Source organism: Prionailurus viverrinus, chromosome A3 (assembly GCF_022837055.1).
Source record: "Prionailurus viverrinus isolate Anna chromosome A3, UM_Priviv_1.0, whole genome shotgun sequence".
Taxonomy (NCBI): Eukaryota; Metazoa; Chordata; class Mammalia; order Carnivora; family Felidae; genus Prionailurus; species Prionailurus viverrinus.
Window position 1 is genome coordinate 127,512,932 of NC_062563.1, and position 27,872 is coordinate 127,540,803.

General features: G+C 37.9%; 1 protein-coding gene and 1 long non-coding RNA gene across 5 annotated transcripts in view; one reads left to right on the forward strand and one right to left on the reverse strand.

Annotated features, from left to right (window-relative positions):
- The first annotated feature begins 31 nt into the window (after positions 1-31).
- Positions 32-27,729, forward strand: LOC125161621 (uncharacterized). Its single transcript, XR_007150696.1, has 3 exons — positions 32-115; positions 463-509; positions 27,690-27,729. It is a non-coding gene; the product is annotated as an uncharacterized LOC125161621 (long non-coding RNA).
- The window catches only part of GEN1 (GEN1 Holliday junction 5' flap endonuclease), a 29,950-nt gene continuing 19,613 nt past the window's right edge, over positions 17,536-27,872 (reverse strand). For all 4 annotated transcript variants that reach the window (XM_047851357.1, XM_047851354.1, XM_047851355.1 and 1 more), the window contains exons 7-14: positions 27,469-27,560; positions 25,395-25,545; positions 25,055-25,091; positions 24,883-24,963; positions 23,356-23,486; positions 21,944-22,005; positions 20,445-20,585; positions 17,536-19,680 (exon numbers count right to left, since the gene is read on the reverse strand). In XM_047851357.1, the coding sequence (XP_047707313.1) occupies positions 18,365-19,680; positions 20,445-20,585; positions 21,944-22,005; positions 23,356-23,486; positions 24,883-24,963; positions 25,055-25,091; positions 25,395-25,545; positions 27,469-27,560 (2,011 nt within the window). In that variant the 3' untranslated portion in view covers positions 17,536-18,364. The remainder of the gene's footprint in view (positions 19,681-20,444; positions 20,586-21,943; positions 22,006-23,355; positions 23,487-24,882; positions 24,964-25,054; positions 25,092-25,394; positions 25,546-27,468; positions 27,561-27,872) is intronic.

Here is a 27,872-nt window from a genome sequence, read left to right on the forward strand (position 1 = left end):
AGATAGTGTTATCATTTCCATCGGAGAGTTGAGTAAACTTATGTTTAAGGAGGCTTTCTCACTTGCCTATGGCAAAACTATCCGTAAATGACAGAATTACAAGACTGTACCACTGGTAAAAGGAAGAGGGATTCCCCCATATGAATATTTCCAATGTGGAGGGTTAATGAATGGCCCTCTTTGTTGTCCAGAGCAGGGGGAGGCCAAGCCCCAAGGCTTTAAAGAACAGCTGCATCTCGGGGCTGAGCCTGTGCCATCCACAGACTCAAATGGCAGGCTCATTATTGCAGCTGTTGCCGGCTTTAGGGAGCCACACAGCTGTTACCAGGAGATGGGCTCAAAGAGAATGGGGAAATAGAGCCCTGCGACAATAACTGTGCCTATGTGTGTGAATGTGCATAGCGTTGTCCCTTCTCACAGCTCAAAAATGTTCTAAAGATGTCATGTCATTATTCCTTACAGGAACATCGGGTTCGGCAAGTACAAGTGAGAAAGCCATCAGAAGGAAGGTAAGTGTCTTAAACTAGCCTTTCCTGGACATTCTGCAAAATGAAAAGCAGAGTCTTTGCGGGCTGTGCAAACTTCTTAATCATCAGCATTTGTGATAAGCCCTGCAGAAGAATGTTCTTGGCAGAGCTGAGGAGCCCTAGTAGTGTCTGTGCTGAGGAATAGACAATGGATTTGGAGATAAATGTCCAGCTCCCCTCCCCTCCCATGCCTTCCCCATGACACCAGCTGTTGACATCTTATGGATCTTAGCATCTTTTTTTGATGCTGAAGAGACCATGCCTGCTGATGAGCCCATATTCTGTTTTCTCTTATTACCCATCTTACTTGTCCCTAAAGCTTCCCTATTCCTTCCCCACATTTCCCTTTCCTCCAGGCTGGACCTCCCCTTCTCACTCTTCCTTGGAAAACAGGCCTCTTTTCCCACTGCTAGGCCTTGGCCAGTGTAGGTTTTCTGCCTCGGGCGAGTGGTGCCACCCCACTTCCTATCCAAACCCTACGTGTTCTTTCTGGTCTACTCTGAATATTAGCCACCACCTTAGTGGCCACTATTGCACCTATCGTGTGTGCCATGCAGGCCAACACAAGGTGTGGTAAGTGGATCTGTGCCCCACAAATGCCATCATTTTCCTTCTTTTCTTGCACCAGGCCCCTTCCATCCCTCTCTGATCTACAGCACTGCTTCTCTAAGTGTGACCCAAAAACCACCTGACTCAGAATGTAGGCAGATAAGGTCCAACAATTTGTTTTTATAACAGACTCTTCAGATGAGTCCTCTTAAGAAAGCTGGATTTGGGAATGATTGGTCTAGCGGTTTGCAATCCCCATGGTTACCTACCTGGAGTCTGATCCAGTACAGAACATCCCAAGGTATTTCCCTTGTCAATGCTTGTCGGCCTCGTTTGTCCCACCCTCTCTCATTTCTGCGGGAGTGCAGCCTTGCAGGCTTCCTGTGAGCTGTGCACAGTCTCTCAATGCCATTCTTCCTGGGCCAGAATAGCAACAGCCTCCTTCACAGGGTATCACCAAGCTGGTTTTGCTCTCACAAACTCGCTTCCAGATTGGTTAATGCATCCAGCCTGCAACACACATTTTCTAAGTATTCTATCTATGATGTACCAGAAACCTCCCTATATTCTGGAGACATACCAGGAACCAGATGAGGTCCCTGTACCAGGGTGCTCATTTTCTAGAACAGACATCTATCTGCAGGGTACTAGAGGTCAGGAATGGGCTTCAGGATGTCAAATGCAGTGCACAGCAATGATCGTGTATGTGTCTGGGTATATTTTACTGGTAAGGAGGTCTATAGATTTCACAACGTTTTAAAAGTTTTGCATAACTCAAAAAGGCTAAGAGCTACCAGATGGATGGATAATGATGAGAGTACTTCTAAATAGAGAAAATGTCATCACCGGCAAGCTAACAAAATGATGCCAAATTGGGATCTTTAGTAACCCTGTCATTAACAGGTCAACTATTTACTCCAGAGTGGGTGATATCAAGATGCAGAAAAATTTCCTTAGGTATCAAGGCCCTCGAGGTAAAACTAAATGCCACAGTCTATCCTCCTGGTAGTTATATGTGGGTATATCTCATTTCTGAGGAGAATGAGGTTGGTATTGATGATCAAGAAAAAAAAATTTGGTGGAAATAAGTTGTAAGTTATACCTTAAGAGCAGATGGGGTTGGGCCAGGGCATGCTGGATAAAATCTGAAGTCGTTGGACCAGCATTATCTCGGACCCCTGTTGTCCTGAAACTTGGGCCCCACAACTATGTGTTTGATGGGCAATCATTCAGAAAAGAGTTTCCTCAGGAGCAGCTCAGTCCACACCAGAATCTACCCTGGGTGCTCGGGAGGGGAGATTTCTCCTTCTGTTAGCCATTCTTCTGGAGAGGAACCTTACCGAGAGCCTCTACCATGAGGTTGGATTCTATCTGAAAAGAGCAAAAAGGATGCCTCAGACTCCCAGTCTGACCCCCAGCTCAGCACAATCTAGAGGTGTTTACAAGGAACTACAGTGGGGGAAGGGAAGAGGCATTCCCTGTCTGGATTGGAGATGGGATGGGATGGGGAGTGGTGAGGAGGAAGCTGCAGTTTGAGCTTTGAACGTGATCTCTCAACCTCAACAGGAAGACCCAGCACCAGCAACGACTTTCTTATGGCTCCCAATTTGACACTTCTCAGGCCCCCTCTTTGGGCGTGGGGGGGTGGGTTTTCCAAGGAGGAAGGGAACTTGCAGAATCTTCTGACATGTACCAGACAACCTCAAGATTCTGGGGGAGAGCCCACCATCCTTGTTTCCCAGGGGAGGCCCTATTGCTCAAAATCTGACTCAGGTTGCTGGTGAATGCTGGGTGATTTTAGATTACAGACCCAACCTCCATTAGTCCACAAAATGATTGCATTCATTGCTTCATTCAGCTAACTCTTCACTCTTCTGCACAGGAACAAATTTCCCAGGCCAGTCACTTCAACCTGGGTGTTGTTTGTGCTTTTCATCACACCCCTCCACCTGCTGTGGGACAGGAAGGGTCTGTGTTACCTGCAGTGCCCAAGTTCAGATCTTCTGGTCCCACTAAGTACTCGTTAAGAACCTTAAGTCAGTTATTTCTCTAAGCCAGGACTCATCTGTAACATGAGGACAGTAATTAATTGTACCTCACTGGGTTGTAGTGAAGATTAAATACAACAAATCACCTAGCACATGGAAGTGTTAATGTGATTTGTTTCTCTTACCTTTCCTTTTTTTTTTTTTTTTGAGTATACTTGACACACAATGTTACATTAGTAAAAAATATACAACTCAGTGATTTGACAAGTTTACACATTACACTGTACCTCACGAGTATAACTGCCATCTGTCCATTTTTAATATAGCAAATATATAGTATTCTAATAAATCTGGTGCCGGTTACTCTGCACAAGTCATTGTCTGAATGTCTGTTTCTTGGATGGTTTTCAAGACCCCCTCCAGCTGCAAAAATGTAAGGGTCTGAGATTCTGAGTTTGTTTCCAATAGGCTTTCTTAGGGCTGGAGAGAAGCTGTGTTCAGCAAACCCTATGAGGTTGCAGATGATGGTTCTAAACCCAGGCTTGCAGCTGTTGGGCCGAAGTGGTCTGTGCGAAAGATGAGTAGAAGCAAAGGGAAAGTTCTGAGCCCAAGAAGAGCTGCAAAGGAAAAGGCAGCTGCCAGTTTGTCCCAAGTAAATCAAATTGTGACATTTATTGGGCTATTTCCAGAATAACACCAGCAAAACTGGAATGCAGGATAATCTGTTCTGAGAAGGATCTTAGCTAAGCAGCCTGCAAGAACCACCCTTGTCTACTGGAGTCAGCCTGGCTTACTGAAAAGGTCATAGGTTGGGACATACAGACCTGGGTTTTAATTCTGTCTCCACTACTTATTGGTGACTGGAGCAGGTTTTTTAATCTCTCTGAGCCTCAGTCCCCCCCACCCCTTAACAACAACAACAAAAGGTAAATCATAAATGAAGCTTGCAGGGAGATTGTGGGGGGTAGGAATTAAGAAAAGTACTTGATATATAGTCAATATTCAATAAATAGGAACTATGTGATTTTGGGCACACCACGTCAGTGCACCAGGGTCCTCTGGCTCTGGAGCCATCACCATTTCTTTGATTTGTACCTGGGACAATGCACAGAATCGGATGGGGGAGGAGGAGGCAGGCAAGTTTCAGGGAGTGGGTGGTAAGGGGGAAAAAGGAGATCAAAAGGCCTATAAATATCTGTCAAACTTTAAAATGCAAATCCCTTGCCTGTGTCCCTGTTGGGACCAAATCTTCCATTATCACCTTTCTGGGAAGAGCCTGAGAGGAAAAAAAGGTTAAGCATAGTCTTTCCCTTCATGGAGTGTTTTGGTTTGTTTTGGTGTGATTTTGTGGTCAGGCCTGGATATTTGATAAACATTTTCATCCAACCCAGACCTGGAAGCATGAGTAGCCAGTTAAGACACTAACTGTACATGGGCTTCCTTGTGGGTAGACCATGAATTCCTCAAGAAAACTGTCTCTCCCTTACTATAGCCCCTGAAATTTGCATGATACTCACTTGTTAAATGAATGGATGGATGGATGGATGGATGGATGGATGTTTATTCTGAACATAGTAAGTCATCTTTACTAGTTAGTGACCTAGTTCTCAAGGATCTCCTTGCTCTACACTTCACTGGGAGCCATGATTGGAGGTGGGGGAATCTCCTCTGAGGGGCAGCTACAGCCCTCTGACAAACTCTAGGATGGTCTCTGCCAATGGCCAGGGCTCTGTGCAGCCCCATACCTGGGTATATACGATGCTACAGAGAGGCCTTGCCCTACCATTTGCCCCAAAGTGGTGGCCTCCTCTTATGAGCCCCTACTATTGGTGACTTATTTTTGGAGAAAGCATAAAATTCCAGATGAATTCCACAAAAAAAGAACTTCAAGGGTAAGAGAGGCAACAACTATCTGATACTCATTGTGTGCTAGCTCTGTCTCTCCCCTACCACCACCACAATCAGAAACATGGATCCTCATTTCCTTTCCTCCTTTCCTCTTCCCTTGTTTGCCTTGTTTTCTTGTGAAATTGTACTTGTATATGAAGGGTGAGTGTTGTTGTTGTTGTTGTTGTTGTTGTTGTTGTTTTTTCCTGGAAAAAAGGCTCTAACAAATGTCCCTAGTCTGGGATGTCCTAAAATACATGTCATTGATTAGACTCTGTCCTGGATAAACTCACCGATGCTAGGTCTTAACCAAGAACCCAATAGTCTTCTCTCCTTCTCTAAGTTGCCTCCACCATTCAAAGCTCCTACCAATCACTCACCTCTAGAAAGCCTTTAAGGACTGCCTGGGTCCCCACTGACCATTCTATTCTGCATTCTGATGCCCTCGGATGCCATTCCCTTTATCGAGAACTCAGTGGTATTATTTGCTATCCCAAGAATGCATAAGTGTCATATTACAACTAAATTGTAAACATTTTGAAGGGAGGGACCAGATATTATTCCTGCCTAGCCCATTACTGAATCTATCTTAAGAACTTAATTAAAAATTGCAGCATATTGGTGGTCAAAGTGTGGCCTTTCACTGCAGGCAGATTTGGGTTTAGAGGTTCACTTCATCCATTTCATTCATTCATCAAGGATGCATTAAATGTGTGCTACATGTTAGGCACTGTTGAAAGCTCTGGGAATATACCAAAGAACAAGATGAAGTTTCTTCTCTTGTGTTGTTATTCTAGCAATAAGAACCAAACAAACCAAAAATCTAGTGATTTTGTGAAGAAAATAATGCAGAGTAAGAGGTAAGTATGAAGGAGTGTGTGTCCAAGGGTGGGAGGAGTGGCTACTTAGCTAGCATGGTCATAAAAATACTAGCTAAATGGTGATAAGGAGCTTACTATCCAGAGATCTGTGAGAATTCCAGGCACAGGGAAGAGCAATTTCAAGAGCCAGAATTTGGATAGAGTTTGGTATGTTTAAGGAAATTAAAGAAAGCCAGCACCACTGGAGCAAGGTGAGCGAGGGGGAAGAGGTTGGAGACAAGGCTAGGGAGATCAGCAGGGGCCAGCTGTGGTGGACCTCATAGGATCTGTCAGGGATTTTGGAATCTATGCAGTGTCTTGGTAAGTTTTTACATGGGTGTGGGTTGGGGTGAGTGTTAGGTTGTGATTTGCAATTTCAATAGATTTAGCTGATATGTGTGCTGTGAAGGGCACAAATGCTTTCGAGCAAGGAGAGCAATTTGAAAACGCTTTTAGTAGTTTTCAAACTACTGCCTTTGGAGTAGGCAGTAGGGACCTGCCTGGGACCTGCCTTTGGAGATAGCAACACAATCGGGGGGTACTGTGTGGCTGCAGGCATGTTGCTTTACTTTCCTCTGTTGTTTTCAACATCACTAAAACATGTATTTATCTGATTATAACAAGGCCTGGCCCACTGTAGGCATGGGGCACAAGTGATTAAAGTCAGAAATGAATGCTAAAAAGGAGACGCTCCTAACTCATGCTCTGCTGTGTACTTGAGGATGACCAGTCTTGCGGACATTTGGCCCTGGTGGTTAAAGCTCTGAAGGAAGGGGGCGAACGCTCTGGGAGATTCAGTGTCCTGCTTGTCCCTCACATCCTACTCCTTCCTCACACACCCAAATGCCCCAGTATCCCAAGTGCTGACTTTGATAGTTATTTTTTAATTCTGAAAATTAAAGCAACTTTCGCGATCGTTTCTTGAGTGTCCACAATACTGCTTTTCAGGGACTCTGAATGACTCTGATTTAGTGGCTAGTTTTCTATAAATCCAATGATTATAGATCATTGCATCTCACTGATGGGTGGTTTCTTGAATAGTGCCACAGCCTTAGATAAATGCAGAGTATATAGAAGCCTAATTTTTACCAAAAATCTTTGGAGATAGACTAGCTCTGGGCTCAAATCCTGGTTCTGCTCTTTACTGGGTATTGACCTTGAATAAGTTCCTCGGCTTCTCTTAGCCTCATATATAAATAGAGGATAAAAGTGCCTGCCTTTCTGAGTCTTTGTGGGACATAATGGAAAGCATTTTAAAGACATCATTCGTGGTCCATCAATGGATTTGATATACCAAAATCAGTAATGCTAACTTTGTACATTAATATATGTCTTTCAAGAGGGCATTCATCGCCAATATGTAAATGAGTGTGAAGAAAGGAGGAAGTATCATTCTCACTATGAGAGGGAGAAGCAAGCCAGAGGCTGGGAAGGTAGCTAATCTCTTCAGAACTAGGACAATTACTCAGACCACTGCCTCTGAGGTTAAAGGGTGTCCTTTGGTCTGTTTCACAGGATGTAGACCTGGTTGTACTGAGTCCTTTGACACCTCACATAGAACTATCCCAGCTGTGAAGTCATGGGGGCTTCACAGGGCCTGGACGGGAGATGTCTGTGTTTGGACAACCCTGTAAAATAAGCCTTCTGGGATCTGGCATCCACGGAGTCACCATTCTCCATGTCATAGAAATGCAAATGATTTCAGCAACAACGATTACACTGGAGCAGTTACTGCAACCAGTATTACTTGAAAACAAAGCAAAACAAAAAGGGAAAGGATGGATAGTCTACCTTCCCATGGACACTGAATAAGTCACTCATTTTCATTTTCAGATTCAAAGGGGAGACAGCCCTTTCCAACTTCACTCATGGCCAGTGAGTGGTCAATGAAGAGATTTAAGTTATGATGAGGTGAACACTATAGAAATACTTTCATTGGGTCTCTGATCAAAGAAGTCTAAATATGCAGGCAATTTTTGCCATTTGGGGAGGTCAACATTTACCTTTTCAGGTCTTGGCATAGAATAATGCTGACGAAACTAAGACACTTAACCTCTGTTAAAGAAGTTTTGCCATGGTGCTTACAAAGAGAACTCTTCTGAACATTAGCAAAATATTCAGTCATTCTGCCCACATAAGGGTCAGCCTACTTTACTGATGACTCTCCCCTCCACTGCCAAACAGGCAATTTATTGAATTTTTCCAGCCTGGAGATAGATACACCATCCATTCTGACAGTCATCAGAAAAGATTCCACTTTTTTTGGACTCTTACCGGGGCTGACTCTGCAGCATGTCAGTTTAAAGGCAATGTGGCAAGTCCTTGTAAGAGGCTAATGCAAGCTGTTAGCTGAGCCTGATAAAAGCTTTTCCTGGCTAAGAAGGTGATAAACATTGCCCAGTTAATCTGCAGATGAAAGGAGGCTGCCTTCAGTGATATTATTTATACTGTTTTACCCGAAGTGCTACCAGCACAGCAGAAACACTCAGCAGTTGGTTTAGCCTCTCCAACTTCAGAAAGTGAGGCATCTCACCATGGCATCTTAAAATGACTAAGGGGGACTAGGGATCAAGCTGATGAAGGGAGCCATCCAACCAGATTTGATCTTTCTCCATGGAGAATGGAGGCACTAAGACCCCGAATTCACCACCAGGAAGTCCACACCCATTCATTGAAGCTTCCTGTGCCAGCTCCTCTGTTAGGTGCTACAGATTCAAAAGTAACAGGTGCTCGCAGCTGGTGCCACAGACAAAAATGCAAATGAATCAACACACACCTATTTGCAGGTAATAATTTAGAAGTTTATCAGAAATTGTAGGGATCCCTAACAAGCTATATAAACTTTTCTAGAGAATACCATATTCACAGTGAATCTTGATGGGTAAATGAGAGTTGGTGAAGCAGAGTCAAACTTTGTGCAGAGTTCTGAGAGCTACAAAAATAAATAAGACTTGACCCCTGAAAGAGTTCTCAGTCTTGCCTTAGAAAAAGATGGACACATTTTTAAAGAATACTGTGCCTCCTACATGGAAGGCACCCCACTAATATTTGTTGAATGAATCAATGAAATGTGATAAATACTCTCATGGAGGTATGCATAGTTTTTTGGGGGGCACAAATAGAACAACTAGTTTGGGTTGGAATCAGAAGTTATTATGACATTTGAGTTGGTCATCGATAGATGAAGGGAAGTCATCCAGCTAATAAGGAAGGAGCAAGGATTTCAGGCAGTGAGACATTCATGAGTAAAGACATAAATATATGTTTGGGGAATAACAAGTGGACTTAGGCAGCTAGAGCCAAGGTTCATGGCTGAGAATGCCTGAAGCTGAAGCTGGAGAGATGGGTGGGGGCCAGACTGCCCCAACCTGGTGGGCCAGGCTGGGGTTCTGAGACCGTATTTTGCAAGGACTGTGAAGCCACTGCTGGCACAGGCTCCCGGTGGGAGGACCATGCACACAGCTAGAAGTTACTATGCTGAGCGCCGTTCCAGTGTTCTGTGAACAAAAAGGACTCAGCCCCTGCCCTCATCAAGTGTGCATTCTGGTTTGGAAAAGAAGCAATGAAAAAGGCCCTAAAAATGTTTATAATGTCAGGTAGTGCTAAGTGTAAAAAGAAGTAATTTTAGATGAGGTCAGGAAAGGCTCCTTGAGCTGACATTTGAGTAAAGAACTCAATGAAGTAAGGAAACATAGGGCATTTCGTTCTGTAAGGAATTAGGAGACCTGAGTTCTAGTCCCAGCTTAAGCTTTTTCCATCTGGGTGGTTTGGGAAAATTATTTTTAAACTACATAGGTCTCCAGCTAGCTGTTATACACAGAAAATCCTGTACAAAGTAGGTTCTCAGTTAAGTGGCTTATGTTAAGTGGCTGATAAATGATACACGAATTGCCAATTCTATTTGAACAAGCACATTATTTTTTTCCAGGATTGTAACCTTAGCTTAAATGCCATTATCTTTTAGGATCCCTTTTCTGACAATGCTAACATACAGACAGAATTTCCGTTTTCTGAAACCATTTCTCCCACACTCACACTGCTTCTTAGAAGAGTATTATGGTGTCCACATTTTTTACCTGAAGGGCAATGTTTGCTTACACTCAGCTTAAATCCAAATCTGAAAGTTTGCTCTCCTTCCAAATGATGGTAAGTGCATAGCTGACAGCCCATAAGGTGTCAATGATGGCAGCCATTTTACAATATCTACAATATGTTGAAACAATCTTATAGTATACCATTTACCACTGTGTCTGTAGGACCCAGAATAATGCTTGTCACATAACAGTTGTTGCATAAATATTTGAATAAATGAGTTTCAAAAAAGTTAGGAAATGCCCCCAAGTTCACATAGAAAATCTGGAGCAGAGAAGAAAATAGGCATGTCCAAAAACATGATCCATGTGACCCCTCGAAAAGCAGGGTCCTCTTCATTATGCGATGCGGAAGAAAACCCCCAAACTTAAAGACTGATCATACAAAGCCCAGACTAGTTACGCCAGAATAGGACCTTAGTTTGAAACCAGTTCTGGGATTCCGGTAGCTGAGAGGCAGCTCTTTGAAAGTGCATTTTGGAGTAAAGCAAGGCCTCTCTAACACGACAGTCTATGAAGTGAGGAACACGTACACAACCTATAAAAGTCTATATTACAAGTGACATCATAGACCAAATCAGCAAGGAACAGGAACAACATGGAAGGCTCTAAAAAGGATTGATAGAATCCGAATAACGAAAGAGGAGAAATCCTTCAGGAGGAGAAACTGAAAACTGACATCCAAATTCATCCATTCATGCCTATATTAGATATTGAGCAAAAGCAACCCAGATCAGTGACTCTGAACTAATTTCGTTTCCAGCTTATAAAATCCCAAGTTAAGAACAGCTCTGGATGCTGGGAGTGAACAGATCAAGATAAGTAGGTCCCTGGAGGAATGTTTTATTAAGGATTACTTTTGCTTCTGAATATTCAAAATATTGCAAATATAGTCTTTACAGAGTTGTTAAGAGAATAAAAAGCTTGTGAAAAACCTAGTTTTCACATAGTAGGTGCTCAAGAAATGTTCCTTTTCCCTCTTGCCCAGCAATTTTAAATTCACTGTCTTCCTCCTCCTCTATGACCAGGCTGGGTCACAGAGGCACCTTTGGTACTTTGTGTGAATTGCTGAACTCGCATTTAAACTATCCATGTGTGACTTATACAGTCAGAATCCTTTAGCATCCTGGTCAGGTTCTTTGCTACGTTTTGTCCTGTTCATTTTTCCCTTTGCCCTAATATATCTTAGCTGGCTTTCTGCTCCAGATTCCTCATCACTTCTCCATCCTTGGCCATTTCTTTGCCTGCGTAGTGATTTGTTCCATGGACACTGGAGTTCCAAGTGAGACTCCACAGTTGAAATGTATTGTTCACCATAAGCATGCCGACTCTTACCCTTTATTCCAAGCCCAGGTTACTTCAACCTATTCCCTCATCCCCTGAAACATCTTCTGCTTGTAATCCTGCTCCTGCCAATCAAATTTCTGCCTATACTTCAAAGCCCAGTCAATTCTCATGTTTGCTAAAAGAATCCTCCCTCCTCTGGAAGACTGGTGTAGTATAGATTGCCTATTCCATTCATTCAACAGTTAATTCTGTGCTAGCCAATATAATTTATTCTTGTATATAAATATGCCACATTTCCCTATCTTGCTCTAGCTTGTCAATTCCTTGCAAGTAAAAATTGGGTATTACGCCACCCTGTATTTCCTGGCAGTCCCTGGCATTTGAATAACTTGCCGGGGTCAGTCAATGTGCACTATCCAAGTGACTTCACTTGGAACCAGGTACCAGTTACAGCAAGACCTGGAACTACATCAAAGGTTAAATGAAAAGTAAGAGAAGAGAAACTTTCAAAAAGTTCAATAGTCCCAAACTCTGGAGAAAGGTAAATTTGAGACTATTTAACTTTAGTAACATGGAAGCCAAATTGGTGACTTTGACAGGAAAATGTAAATAATGAACAAAGATAAACTACCTGATTTCAAGACTTGCTATAAAGCTACAGTAATTGAGCCAGTGTGGTACTGGAATGATAGATCAGCAGAAAGAAGAGAGGTCAGCAATAGACCTGCACTCATGGTTGAATGATTTTTAACAAAGGAGCCAAGGTAATTCAATGAGGTAAAAGGTATGTTTTTGTAACAAACTGTGGTGGCACAACTGGGTATCTGTATGGAGAAAAAAATGTTCTTCAATCATTACCTCTTTTCACATGCAAAAATTAACTTAAAATGAATCATAGACCAAAATATAAGAGATAAAAACCATTAAATTTGTAGAAGAAAAAACAGGAAAATTAGTTGGGACACTGAGTTAGACAAAGACATATTAAATAGGCTACTGAAAACAAAAATTAATAAAATAAACATCAAAGTTTAAAACATTTCAGTCTTTGAGACACACAGTTAAAATGAAAAGATAAGCCAGATTCAGACAAAATATTTGTTTTTTTTTAATTTTTTTAACGTTTATTTATTTTTGAGACAGAGAGAGACAGAGCATGAACGGGGAAGGGGCAGAGAGAGAGGGAGACACAGAATCGGAAGCAGGCTCCAGGCTCTGAGCGGGGCTCGAACTCACGGACCGTGAGATCATGACCTGAGCCGAAGTCGGACGCTTAACCGACCGAGCCACCCAGGCGCCCCTCAGACAAAATATTTGTAAAGCACATATCTAACAAAGGGCTTATATCTAGAAAAAATAGAGCCCTTATTATTTAATAACAAGAAGACAAATAACCCAATTAAAAATTGGCCAGAAAAAATTGCAATTTCATAAGAGATATATGAATGGGTAATATGGACATAAGATCCTTCATGTCACCAGTTTTCAGGAAAGTGAAAATAAAGCCAAAGGAGATATCACTACACACTTACTAGAATGGCTAAAATGAAAAAGATTGACCATAGTAAGTTTTGGTGATGATATGGTGTGACTAGGACTCCCACATATTGCTGGTGGGAACACAAAATGATTCTGCACCTTTGGAAAAGAGTGTGGCAGTAGGTTAACAATTTCAACAAATGCTGACCAAAGATCCCTACATCCCCAAACATCCCTAGATGTTTATCAAAGAGAAATTAAATGTCCATCTGAAGACCTGTATCTGAATATTCATGGTTATATTATTCATAATAACCAAAGTATAAAAACCAACGTTACTTCTCATCAACTGATAGAGGAAAAAATGGCAGCATATTAACACTATGACATACTATTCTGCAAGAAAAGGAACAGAGTATTAATATACACAACATAGATAAGTCTTAAAAACATGTGCTAAGTAAAAGTCAAACACAAAGACTACATACTGAATGGTCCCATTTATAGAAATTCTAGAAAGGCAAAGCATTGTGAAAGAAAGTATCAGTGGTTGTCTGGGATCAAGGTAATCTGAGAGGGTTAACTACAAAGGAGCATAAAGAAGGAAACATGAGGACGATGAGACTTTTCTATAGCTTGATTATGGTGGAAGTTATACAACTGTATACACTTAACCAAAACTCATCAGACTTTGCACTGAAAATGAGTGGATTTTAGTGTACATAAACTATACTTCAAAAAAGGAAAAAGTCAGTTAAGTGAAAAAGGAATTGAGTCCTTAGCTAGATCTCTGAGAACATAATCAAGATAATTAGCATGGGGTGTAGGATCAGGTGAGCAGTTCCAAACAAAATCAATTACTCCAAAGTAAAATTTCACCGTCATTGATGAATGGATAAAGATGTGGTTACACCTAAATACCACATATATGGTATATACCTATATACCACATCTTCTTTATCTGTATCTATATCTATATCTATATCTATATCTATATCTATATCTATATCTATATCTATACATATATACAGAAAAAAATATATACAGTGTTACTCAACAACCAAAAAGAATGAACTCTTGCCATTTGCAACTAGGTGGATGGAACTGGGAAGTATTATACTACGCAAAATTAGTCAAGAAAGACAAATATGACTTCACTCATATGAAGAATTTAAGACACTAAACAGATGAACATAAGGGAAGGGAAGCAAATAATATAAAAACAGGGAGGGGGACAAAATATATGACTTAAATATAGAGAACAAACGGAGGGTTGCTGGAGGGGTTGTGGGAGAGGGGATGGGCTAAATGGGTAAGGGGTATTAAGGAATCTACTCCTGAAATCATTGTTTCACTATATGCTAACTTGAATGTAAATTAAACAACAAATAAATTAATTAAAAAAAATTTCACCGTCATCTCCTTCAATACTAGTCCTGGGAGGGGGCGCCTGGGTGGCTCACTCCATTAAGCATCCAACTTCGGCTCAGTTCATGATCTCGCAGGCCGTGAGTTCGAGCCGTGCATCGGGCTCTGCGCTGACAGCTCAATAGTAGTCCCGGGTTGTGCAACTGTAACCTCAGAACATAGAGACAGCTGTACACACATCTGTGCAATAAGGTCCAATTAAAATCAAAAGTATAGTTTCCTTGAAAAAAAATTAAATATGTACATCGTATGGGCATTTAAAATTTAGGTTACTAAAATATGTGAGTGCTAGCTCAAACTTTAAACTGTGGTTATTTTACCGGAAAAATGCCATTCTTGGTAAATACACTGTCAAGTTTTTCTAATGTCTGGTCTTCGAAGCAAATTTACTATTTTCATGTGTACAGTAAATGCATATCATTTATAATTTTTTAAACTATTAAAGGATATTTGGAGGATTCTTAAAAGGAAACTTACAACAAAATCAATGTGTTTAAGAAGCACTCAGCTGATTTAGTTCACAGATTTGACATTCCATAGTTTAGATGGCCTTAGAGACTCAAAAATGCTTCAACTAATGTACATTTACCAAGAGTTAAAATCAAACATGACATTCACATCTGACATATCTCTAGGCATCTGGGCAAAAATACACATGGAGTGACATGAGTCATTAAAGAGTAAAACACATCATATTTATTGATATGGAATAATTTCTAAGATACATTAATATATTGGTACAGAACACCTCCGGAAGGATCTACAAGAAATTAGACACTGTACTTGCCTCTATATAAGAACTGGAGTCTGGTCATTAAGGTAGAAAGCCGACTGACTTTTTCACTCTATACTTTTGGACTATTTCACCTTTTTAATTAACCATTGAAATTCCTACCTTAAAAAATAACTTATTTAAATATATATATATATATATATATATATATACACACACACACACACACACACACACACACACACACACAATCTGTTGAATTGGGCTTAGGTGGGATCCTTGAGAGCAGAGGACTGATTGCCTTTATTTAGGATTCCACTTGCCTAGGATTTTATATATAGTGAGTGCTCTACAAACATGACACTTTTTTAAAACAGGTAAACTTGATTCAAAGCATTTTATATATATAAGGAAATGTTCAAAAAAAATAAAATCACAACCTCAGAAAAAGCACAAAAATTCACAAGTATTCCAAATTTAATTTTAAAACAGCATAATGTAATAAATACTAGATAAATAAGCCACAATTTCATCTCCAGTCTTAGGAAAACCTCTTTGTTACTCTGGACTTGTTTTCTAATCTATAATATAATGATGCCAGTGTATAAATGGGGAGGTTAGAGTATAAACATTTTAGATATTAAAGAGTTTGGACAGGTATAATGCTGTACAATTCCTTTTTGTTTTTAATGTGTTTTTGTTTATTGTGATATAATGTGATATAATTCACATACCACAGAATATATCTATTTAAATCACACCATTCAATGGTTTTAGTAAATTCAGAATTTTGCAACCATCACTGCAATCAATCTTTAGAACATTTTCCTTATCCACCCACTTCCCCCAAAAAACCATCCAGTTAGCATTCATTTTCCCTTCTCCATCCTCAACCTCCCCTCCTCTCCCACATCCCCCATAGCCTTTGGTAACCATAAGTCTACCTTCTGTTTCTACAGATTATAGATTTACCTATTTACCTATTTGGAATTTTGTACATAGATTGAATCATACATGCCATCTTTCCCAACTGGCCTCTCATTTAGCATGCTTTCAAGGTTTATCATATTGTAACAGGTATCAGTACTTCATTTTCTTATTGCCAATATTCCACTGTATTGATATACCACATTTTGTTTACCCATTCATCAGTTGATGGACATTTGGGTTGTTTCCACTTTGGGGTTATTATGAACTATGCTGCTATGGACATTTGTGTAAAGGTTTTTGTGTGGACACAGGTCTTCATTTCTCTTGGGTATATTTTTGGAAGTGGTTCTGCTGCATCATATGGTAACTATGTTTAACCATTTGAGGAACCACCTAACTTTTTCCAAAATGGCTGCCCCATTTTACATTCCTACTAGTAGGATAGGAGGGTTCCGATTTCTCCACGTCATCACAAACACTTGTTATCCGTCTTCATGATTCTGGCCATCCTATTAGGTGTAATGTAGTATCTCATTGTGGTTTTGATTTATATTTTTCTGGTAACTAATGACTTTGAGTTTTTCCATGTGCTTACTGGCCATTTGTACATCTTTAGAGAAGTGTTTATTCAGATATATTTATTCATTTGTTTTTTTGGGGTCGTAAGAGCTATTGAGACACGTTTCTAGTTACAAGTCCTCTATCACATTTATCATTTGAAAATATTTTCTACTTTTTATGGGTTGTTTCTTCATTTTGATGGTATCCTCTGAAAAACAAAAATTGTTGGTTTTAATGAAGTACGATGTATTTACTTTTGTTGTCTGAGCTTTTGGTGCCAGATCTAAGAAATCTTTACCTAATCCAAAGTCACAAAGACGTACGTCTATGTTTTCTTCTAAGAGTTTTGTAGTTTGCAACCAGGTCTTTGATCCATTTTTGAGTTAATATGGTATGAGGTAGTGCTCAAAACTCATCCTTTTGCATATGGATATCCAGTAGTACCAGTAGAATTTCTCAAAGAAAACTGTTTCCCCATTGAACTGTGTTGGTACTCTGGTTGAAAATCAATTGAACATAAATGTTAGGGTGTATGTCTGGACCCTCAATTCCATCCCATTGATCTATAGGTCTACCTTTATACCATTACAGCACATTCTTCATTACTGAAACCTTATAGTAAGTTTGAAATCAGAATCAGGAAGGGAAAGTTCTCTCATTTCTTTTTTTTAAAAATTGTTTCACCTATTCTGTGTCCCTTAAATTTCCATATGGATTTTAGAATCAGGTTGTACTCTGGTGCAAATAAATCAGCTGGAATTGATGGAGATTGCATCAAATCTGGAAACTAGTTTGGGCAATATTGCCATCTTAATATCAAGTGGTCTGATCCAAGAACATGAGATGTCTTTCCATTTATTAGGTGTTCTTTTTTTTGAACAGTATTTTGTAGTTTTGAGTAAAAATTTTACACTTCTTTTGTTAAATTAATTCCAAAGTATTTTATCCCTTTTGATGCTATTGTGAACAGAATTTACTTAATTTCATTAGTATTATTCACTGTGGGTATATAGAAATATAATTGATGTTTGCATATTGATCTTTTATTTATTAGTTCTAATAGTTTTTAGTGGGTTCATTAGAATTTTGTAGATACAAGATCTTGTCATCTGCAAATAACAACAGTTTTACTTTTTGCTTTCCAACCTGGTTACCTCTAGAGTTTTTGAATGCTAAATAAATTTATGTAAAACTTAATATTTAGGGTTATTGAAGTTAATATTGTACAAATTCACTTTTATTTTTTAAAAAGAAAGGAAATAAAGTGCTACAGAAAGAAAAAAAAGAAAACAGAAAAGCCAATAAATTGGAGGAAAGAAACCTGGTTCCCACACCATTATTAATTAGTTGTGTGATACTGAGCAAATTTCTAAGTCTCTTCTCATGATACATTCTATCTTGCAGATCTTTTTCCATTTGGCATACTGTGAACTCCCGGGGTTATGTAAGAAGTAGCTTTCCTCAATTTAGTCAGCCATTATAACCATGATTTTTCCTAATTATTTTGAGCATCTTCCTCCTTTTCCATTTTTGCCCCTCATGAAAAGAATAAGATTAGCACAACTGGAAGAGCACCCTAAATGTATCTTCATATTGAGAGAAAATACAACTCTCAGGAAAAGCACAACAGAAGACATTGAGAGAGAGTAGGCAATTACAAAGAGTTATCCTCTTGGGAACAAGCTGAAATAAAAAAAACAAAACTTTAGAGGTTTGTGAACAAAATGAATAAAAGTGAGCAAATAGAGGAAACATCTTCCTAGTACTGTATTAACATTTTAAAGCTTTAACTAAAGAAAAATCAAGAACGATATAAAAATGGAAAAGTATGTTTTAGAAGTGTACATTATCTGAAGTTTTTCTCACAAGGATCACCTTTTAAAACCAAAGTTTTAGGTAACGTCTTTTATTACAATTTTAATTAAAAATGGAAAAGAGTGTCTCATGACATACAGAAGCACATTACATTTTTATGCCAAATGCAGAGATTATGTGTTTATGGTACTAAAATACTACGTTATATTTAAATATTTTTAATTTCATTTCAAGAGTTTTGGAACCTTAGTTTTAATCTTTGACATAAAGGAAGAGGACTACCCAAATAAGTACCACAGTCACCTTTGTCCTTAGGACGCTGTAGAAAACCCAGAGAACCTTTAGCTGCATCTGGGAAACAGTCTTCCTTTCCAGCTGTGTCATAAGCCTGGGCACACTGTTCAGTTTCTTTAATATGTATTTTAGGATTATTCAACTTGTTGGCATCATCTTTCTTGAACGGGGCTGGATAATGCTTCTGAGAACGAGGCTTCATTTTTTGAGTTGTGTATTTAGCTTTCCCAAACACTGGGACACTTTCTTCATCAGAGGAGTGTCTGTCGAGGCAAACACTCTTCTTCATTACACTTTTCTGAGTGCTTTGCACATCAACTTTTCTATTATAATCTAAAGCAGTATTTGATGGTCCAACTCTGGAGGTCTTTACTATTACTGGGTTATTGACAGAATAAGGTACAGAAGTATTCATTTTATAGTTTTCTTGAAATAGATAGTCTCCTTTTAGAACTTTAGATTTTCTAGATTCATTTTGCAAATGATTTCCTAGAAGATCCTTTGAAAGATGTGATTGACAATCAGAACCATTGTTAGCAATACAAGATTCTTTTATGGTAACTAGGGACAAAGTCTTCAGGTCGACATTTGGTTGTGCATTATCCGGAGGATATGATGATTTTATACGTATTCGTTCCTTTAAAGGCAAATCTTGAAGATGTAAATCAGTAATGCCAGAAAGTAGATGTTCTTCAGTATCATCAATCTTTTGAAGTTCCCTATCCAATACTTCATTAATGTCTGTGGTGCACCATTCTGATGCAAAGGACGATTGTTCTGGGATATTTTTAAAATTTTCAGCGATGGCTGTTTCAAGTTCTGATTTTAAACCATGAGAGGAAGTGTTTCTTGGAATAGCTGGAGAATTACTAAAAGAAGTACCTTCCCAGTCAATGGTGCTTAAGTGTAGATCAGCAATCACCGATACATTATAGGATGAGGTACTAGGTTGAGTAGATTCTGGAATTAAAGACTTACTGACAGCTGTAATTTGCTGCATAGGCAAAGGTCCTGGAGAAAACATTAAATGTTCTTGTGTATTCAAACAAGGGGTATCTTCAGGTAAAAGCAAGCTATTCAATGATGCAGAAATAGATTTCTGGGATAATGGACAATGAGGGGTAATTTCCAAATTTAACTTGGAATTCTGCTTAGAAAAGATGTCACATGTGGGGTTTAAAGTCATCTGTGACTGGAAATTCTTATTATCTGATTCTGGCCAATTGTTTTCTTTATGCTTAATTTTCAAGCCTGAAAAGAAAAAAAAATACAGCATTATTAAAATCGATATCATTTTCCCTACCTTGAGTAAATAAATAAAGAGTACAGATCAGAAATTTTCTGTATGAGCAATTTTTGCCTTTTCTTGTCTCGGTGTATTCCTAGAAACTATATTATAATCATAACAAAATAATTATTAACAAAATATTATAAAATATTTTCTTTTGGAAACAATGTTATAATTGAATTTTTTTCTCATCAAGTTCTTGGAAATAAAGAAAATGTATTTATAATCCAAAAGATGTTATACATACTAGTTGCTCGCTAAGTGGTTAATACAATTACTATTAACACTTGGTTTATTTAGCAGTCACAGAGTAGAATGGTTTACTCATGGCTTTAAACGAAATATGTCAAGGGGTGCCTGGGTGGCTCAGTCAGTTAAGCATCCAACTTTGGCTCAGGTCATAATCTCATGGTCTGTGAGTTTGAGCCCTGCATCGGGCTCTGTGCTGACAGCTAAGAGCCCAGAACCTGCTTCAGATTCTCTGTGTGTGTGTGTGTCTCTCTCTCTCTCTCCCCTCTTCTGCTCACGCTTTCTCTCTCAAAAATAAATAAACATTAAAAACATTTTTAAAAATTTTTTTAAAGGAAGTATTTCAAGACAAAGAAGCAAGAGTATAATCCTAGCTCTTGATTTCATAGAACTTTCAGCAAAATATAGAGAAGATAGATTCAAATAGAACATTAAACATTTGTGTGTGGTATGAACAGCTATCAAATGTGATACTTACTTTTTTGTTTCTTCTCTTTCATTTCTAAGTTTTGTTTTTGGTAAACAGCAACAATCTCGGGATAAGCTGCTTCAAACAACGATAATTCTTCTATTGTTTTTAGAACCAATTCTCCATGTTTATCTTCCATAGCATAATGTTCTAAAAGATTAAAAATGCAGTAAAAACAGCCTTAACTGAAGGTTTGTAAAATTCAATTTTTCTAGGTAACTAAATCATGAGCAAATCGACGATTCATTACAAATCTTGCTTTACAATATCTCTATTCTAATAATTTATTGATACTAGTGCAGAATTGATTTTCTTCTGCCTTGCAAGACCTGGAAAATGATTCCTTTCAAAATTAGAACTTTAAATTCTCTTGCTTTAAAGATGGTACTTACAGAATAGAAAACTTTGTTTAGATAAGGTTAGTTGGTTTGAATTCAGTAGGAGTGTTAAAATTTCCAGAAAAAGAGTGGGAACAGTTTCCTAAAACCACAACATTAACTTTCTTTAGTGGTGGCTTCTGAAAAGAACAGAATTGAGGATATACTCAGGCTCACTGGACTCACAAGTGGCTGATACATGAAAATGAGAATGCTTGCATGTTGAATTTACAATAAGGTATATAAATAGTAGGTTAGGTACTTATGTTTATCCTACATGAGTGCAAAGCTGCATGAGAAGCCACACCATAGTGAAAACATTAGTTGATGAGTTTAAAGTACAAAGAGAGGAAACAGGTAACTTAAACTATTTCCTAGTTAAACAGCTTGCTTACATCTTCTCCCTTAAGCAATAGAACCCACAAGAACGATGCTTGATTTGGACAGAGGAGATGTACTGCCGAACTGGGTCAATGCTATTTTCTTTCCTGAAAATATACGACAGTTGGTGGAACTGTTCCTAAACAGTCTTCAAAATTCTTCAGCTATTTTCCTGTTATTGCTTAGAGTAGTTTATCTAGTTCTTTATAATTTCATTCTTCAAAATCATCTACAACTTAAACTTTCATTGACAAATCTACTGCCTCACTTATTCACATATAGTCACACAATCTAACTTCAAAGCCAGACAGAAATGAATTTGCAATCACTTTCCATTTTAAATGATCTGTGCTTTCCCTGCCTTCAGTTTTGGAGGTAGCTCAGAGTTCACTGCGTTTTCGTCTGCAGCAAAATAAGAGTAATTTGACAACTATACATCCCCATAAAAACAAAACAGAGTAAAGAAGAAGACAGCAGCATTTTCTTAATAGAAATCAAAACTGCTTCTATATTATATTCTTAAACATTACAAAATAAAGGTCAACTTAAGGTATTAAAATTACTTGAAATTTTTAATATTTACTATTCATCAAAACTTATTTAAATAGCACAGGTAAACTATGAAATCAATCCTCAGTGAATGTGATATGTCTTTATCTTTTACATACATACATGTTTTATATATGTATGCAATATTTGCTAAACATATATGATTAAATGTTACAAAGTTTGCCTAAAGTGAATACATACCAGGCTTTTCCCATTCTATTTCCAAGCAATGAATTCCATTTCTGATTCGGGTTTTAACAATTCTGAAAAACAAATTCTTCTAATGAGGTCCAACTGCAGTAGGTGTTTGGAAATTTCCAATTTGTAGATTATTCAATTTCCATTGATTTTTATTCTATTTTTATAATATTCTAAAAATACTATAAAGAATTATGACATAGTTATTCCTCTGACTAGTTACTCAAAAGATAATTTTATTGTTAAGTGTACAGAGTTTGTAATTGTTTTACCCTATCAGATTTCATTATTATTCAGTGTTCCTCTTTTCCATAATAATGATCTTTCTTTTAAAGCCTATTTTTTGTTAATAAGGAAGTTTAATCCAGTTACATTTATTGTGACTACTGATTTAGCTGGACACATTCGTACATCTTGTTTTGTGTTTCTGTTACCAAGCTTTTTCTGTGGTACTTCCCCTCTCCTCCTTCCCGTATTCTTTTGGTTTGACAATTTTACTTTCCTATTTTATGTATTAATTTTGAAGACAGAGATCGTATTTCTGGTGTTTTAGTGGTTACCCTTCAGTGTTTACATGTATACTTTGGAAGTTTTAGTTTATTATCATCATCATATATTAATCATCAAGCATTATGCAGCTATTTATATACATATTTTTCCAATTTATTAAATTAGCTAATACATTTTATTGATTTCTCTTTATTGATTGACCACTGTTTTTTGTTATCCACATCATCCCTCTAGGTTCATTTTTCTTCTTGCTTAGATACATCCTTTAACAGTGGTTTTAATGAGGATCTGTGATTTACTCACCAACCAGTAAATCATGCATTAATGATGTCTAGGTTGCCAATTATTTTTACTCAAAGCTTTGAAATGTTACTCTATCATCTTCTGGCATCTATTAGTGTCATGAAAGATTTGTGTTATCAGATTGACATTCCTTTGTAGTTTATCTTTTTTCTTTGATACTCCCCCCGCCAAACTTTCAGCTTGAAAATTTTCAAACCTTTAGAAAAGTTGCAAGAATAACACAATGAACACTCACATACCCTTCACTGAGTTTCACCAATTCTTAGTTTTTGTTCCTCATTCACTTTACATTTTTGTTCCCTTTCCGGTCCATTGAAATAGTTCTATGGTTAAGCTTGGCTATATCACTTTATGTTTATTTCTTTTAATAATCTGGTATCACTACTTGTTTGAGTAGAAAAGTGTGTGAAGGCACAACTTACTATGTTAGGTTGACTATAAGCCCTGAATAAGCTCTTAATATTTTCTACTAGACCTTTACTCCAACTTTATATAATAGAGAGCTATATACCCCACTATTAAAGATATTAAGAAGATTATTTTAGATCATAAGATACTCAAATGGAAACACACAGACTTCTTCATTCAATTCTTTATATTACCGAATTGGCTGTAGTTGATTAGAATTCCTTCTACCAAGCTTTCTTTCTATCATGTCATAGTGGGTCAAAAGCACTAACAATTTCTCACATGCATAGTGACTGGGCCACTCCATTTTTTCAAGAGTAAATCTCTGTAAATATAAAACAAAACAAGATTTTGTTATCTCTTGGAGACAAATAGCACTTTTAAGTGGTATTATTTTTTTCCTATTGAATTAACATTAGTTAAAGCAGGATCAATGAGAATATTCATGGAAAGAATAAGGAGTTTCCTAAGGAGGCAACATTGTACAATGATCAAGTGTGAGGGTTGTCAATTTGAACCCTAGTATGATATTTCTGAGATGTTGGGTAAATTACTTAACCTCTTTTAGCCTCAGGATTTCCATCATAAAATATAACCCAGCTCAGAGATTACAAAGATTAAGTGAAGTTACATGTAATGGGTTAAATATCACAGCAAATTTTAATGTTCAATAAATGTTGGCTGCCATTATTACTACTGAGGTTGGTAGGGATAAGCAACAAGTAGTTACAATTTATTGAACCACTCTGTTTCTCTGGTCACTGTATTAGGGGCTATTATAAATAATATCATTTAATCTTTTTTTTTTAATGTTTAGTTATTAATTTTGAGAGAAAGAGAGCATGAGTGGGGGAGAAGAGCAGAGCAAGGGAGAGAATTTTTAAGAAAAAAATTTCAATGTTTATTTATTTTTGAGAGAGAGAGAGACAGAGTATGAGCAGGGGAGTAGCAGAGAGAGAAAGGGAGACACAGAATCTGAAGCTTGCTCTAGGCTCTGAGCTGTCAGCACAGAGCCCGATGCAGGGCTTGAACCCATGGACAGGACCATGAGATCATGACCTGAGCTGAAGTCTGACACTTAACCGACTGAGCCACCCAGGCACCCCGAGAGAGAGAGAATCTTAAGCAGGCTCCGTGCTCATTGTGGAGCCTGACGTGGGGCTCAATATCACGACCATGAGATCATGACCTGAGCCAAAATCAAGAGCTGGACACTTAACTGACTGAGCCATCCAGGTGCCCCAATCTCATTTAATCTTCATAGTGACTTCATGAAATAAGCAATATTATTTCTATTTTGAGGATAACACATATCCAGGGTCACAGAGTAAGTGATACACTGTCCAAATTTAAAGTTATGTCACTGATTAAAAATCCCAATGTCCTTTGGTGAACACAGCATAATGTATAAACTTGTCACATTCCTAAGTTGTACACCTGAAACTAATGTAACCTTGTATATCAACTATACTGAAAAAAAAAAAAAATTCCATTGACCTTGTAAACTATACCACCTTTTATAACAACATATTCAATCCTCAAATTTTCTGGGTGTGGTCTGCAAAGTATGGTCCCTATGTGGCAAAGGAATGAAAACTAGAAATAAATGCTGAAAAATACATGGGCAGTCAATAGCTGTTTTAAATCTCTTAGACCAAAGTGAGTATCCCTTATCTTCCTAGTATCCCACTACATACCATAAGGTAAGTATTTTCTGATACCTGAAACAATAATAAATCAGGTCTTTGGTACCTGATAACCTTCACCAACTTATCCTTGTTCAGAAGGAATTCTTGAATAACCTAGCAAGAGAAAATAAAATAGGAATTCAGATTTCAAACTTTTTAAAAGAACTTCTGAAATAAAACACACATTTGAGCTATTAGTTATTACCTCATGGAAAGGGAATCCCTCACAACCGCAAGCTTTTCTGAAAATAAATTATATACATGTTGTTAATATAATCAGGCAACTCAGCCTCTAAATTCATCTCATCCAATTTCTGCTCTTTTAGTGAAAAATGTTCTTGGATAATATCCTAGTCTTCAAGCTTCTCTTTGAGTAACTATTAAATCACTATCTTCTGAGATAGCCCAATATTTGAACCAAATCAAAAAAAGGATTTTGTGAAATGTTACTAATCTAGACATGGGGGAAGATTATGTGGAAGTAATTTGAGTAGAGGTGTATAAATAGGTAAGGACAGAAAAAATAAGTTAAAAAAAAACCTTACCTCTTAATGCTGTTCTCTACTGCACTTAGTTGTCTATCGTGCTCTGCACGGTGCCACTCACAAGGACAGCAATATTCATAATCATGTGGTTCACAATATCGATCAGTTTTACACAGTTTGCAGCCATTACGTACATGATCCTTAGGTGAACCTTGATGGAAACACAAAGTATGATTTTCACTGCTTTTTAGATTTACTTTCTACACACATCTTTTTTTTTTTTTTGCCCTTATCCAAATTTTTAAAAACGAATACTGCCTAGCAAAGTGCCTAGCATATAGAAAGGTTCCAATACTTTTAGGTTGAACAGAATAATGAACACTACAGTAATTCTTAAGACAAAATAGATCCTGAGCTATTACACTTACCTGACACTATTTTTGTTTCTATAAATTACTCTTCTATCTGAAAGCGTTAACTTGTAACCAGAAGTTACACATTTACAATAATCAACAATTAAAACTTTGTGCCTTATTTGGTAGCTATATGCAAGAAAAATGGGATATAATTATTAGCATTAAAAAAGATTACTTAATAGAATAATTCATGAAATGGTTTAATGAGAATATTAAAAGAATATAACAGTTAATTACCTCTGCTAGTTAATTCAGTTACCTCACAGCTATTTTTATTCATTTATTCATTTATTTTTAAAGATTTTATCTTTTAATTAAAAAAATTTTTTTTAATGTTTATTTTTGAGAGAGACAGAGTGAGAGTGGGGGAGGGGCAAGGAGCTACAGAGGGAGACACAGAATCTGAAGCAGGCTCCTGGCTCCCAGCTGTCAGAGCAGAGCCTGAGGTGGGGGCTTGAACCCATGAATCTTGAGATCATGACTTGAGCTGAAGTTGGACACTTGACCGACTGAGCCATCTAGTTATTCAGAGTTTATTTTTAAGCAATCTCTATACCCACTGTGGGGATCAAACTCACAATCCTGAAATCAAGACTCACATGCTCCACTGACTGAGCCAGCCAGATGCCCCCCTCTACAGCTATTTTTAAACTGCTTGGAACATGAATATACTATGAATGTGGCACCGGTGTGGGGCCCTAGCTCCCTTAGAACGAAAGCATGACCACCTTTAACATTGGTTTGAGTATACAGAAGAGCACATATAATTGATAGAAACTAAAATTGTCATTTTATAAAGTATCAAAAAACTACAGAATGGAATTTTATAAAACATCTTATAAAACTTTTATTTCTTCTATGATTTTGTCTCTAATTTAACAATGTTTCTGAACATATATTAAGACAAATAGATAAAGAATTTCTTTTAAAAGATGAGCTAATAAGATCTCCTAGTCTCTCCTGGGAGTGAAAGGTGCTTCTGATCCAGTATACAGTAATGACATCTTTTTTATTTATTTATTTTTTTTAAACAAGACTAATGAAGAGGAACCAAGCTATTTTCAATAACAATGAACATGTATTAGAAATTAGTGTTAAGTCACTATCTTCATGCAATAAAAACAAATGCTTTCAGTTCGATTTTCCCCTAAGACTTAGCAGGATATAATTTTTTGTTTAAATGGATTTCTACATTCAAAACATAATTTTAACATCTAAGTAATTTGGTATCATAGTTTAAAACTTCACTTACCCTGTATTTATCACTTACATCACATTATTTCAATCAATTAACAATTATTGAGTGCCTACTATGTATATGTGACACAACTCCTGACACCAAGAATTTTCAATCTACTGAAGAAGACAGGTATGTATGTGTAGGCATGTAAGAAGTATTATAAGATCAGGATGAGGTGCCTGGGTGGTTCAGTTGGTTAAGCCTCCGACTTCGACTCAGGTCATGATCTTAAGGTTCATGAGCTTGAGCCCCACAATGGACTCTTTGCTGTAGCAGAGAGCCCCCACTGGATCCTCTCTCCCCGTCTCTCTCTGCCCCTCCCCAAATGGCACATGTGAGTGTGTGCATGTGTGTGTGTGTGTGTGTGCGTGGGAACGCTCTCTCAAAATGAAGTAAAAATTAAAAACAAGAAAACCAGAACAGGATGTGGGTATCAGACACTTATATTCTAGAGATATCACCCCCTATGTCTGCTTACCTGGATGGGAACACACAGAACAATGGGCCAGTTTTTTAATAACTACTGGCTGTGGATCAGAGAAAGAAGGTTTTTCATTCCACTGAGTAAATCTGTAAAGGAAAATGATTTTAAAAGAAAAACAAAACAAAACAAAACAAAAACAAGGTCACCAAAATGCCATGCTCTCAAAGGTCAGGCTATTCTGTTCCCTTACCACCTGTCTCATTTTCCCTTTGCAGGAGATGAAGTTGCTGGCCCAGCCTCTGAAAACTCTCAGTCTATGTACCTCAATTTAAAAATGTGGTTCCAAAGACAACAGAATTACAACAGGGGGAAGAGAGAACCAGACAGTCACAGAGGAAAAGAGAAGGAGGACACAGGACGGGGAGGAGAGGGAGGAGGCAGGAGAGAGAGGAAGGGTG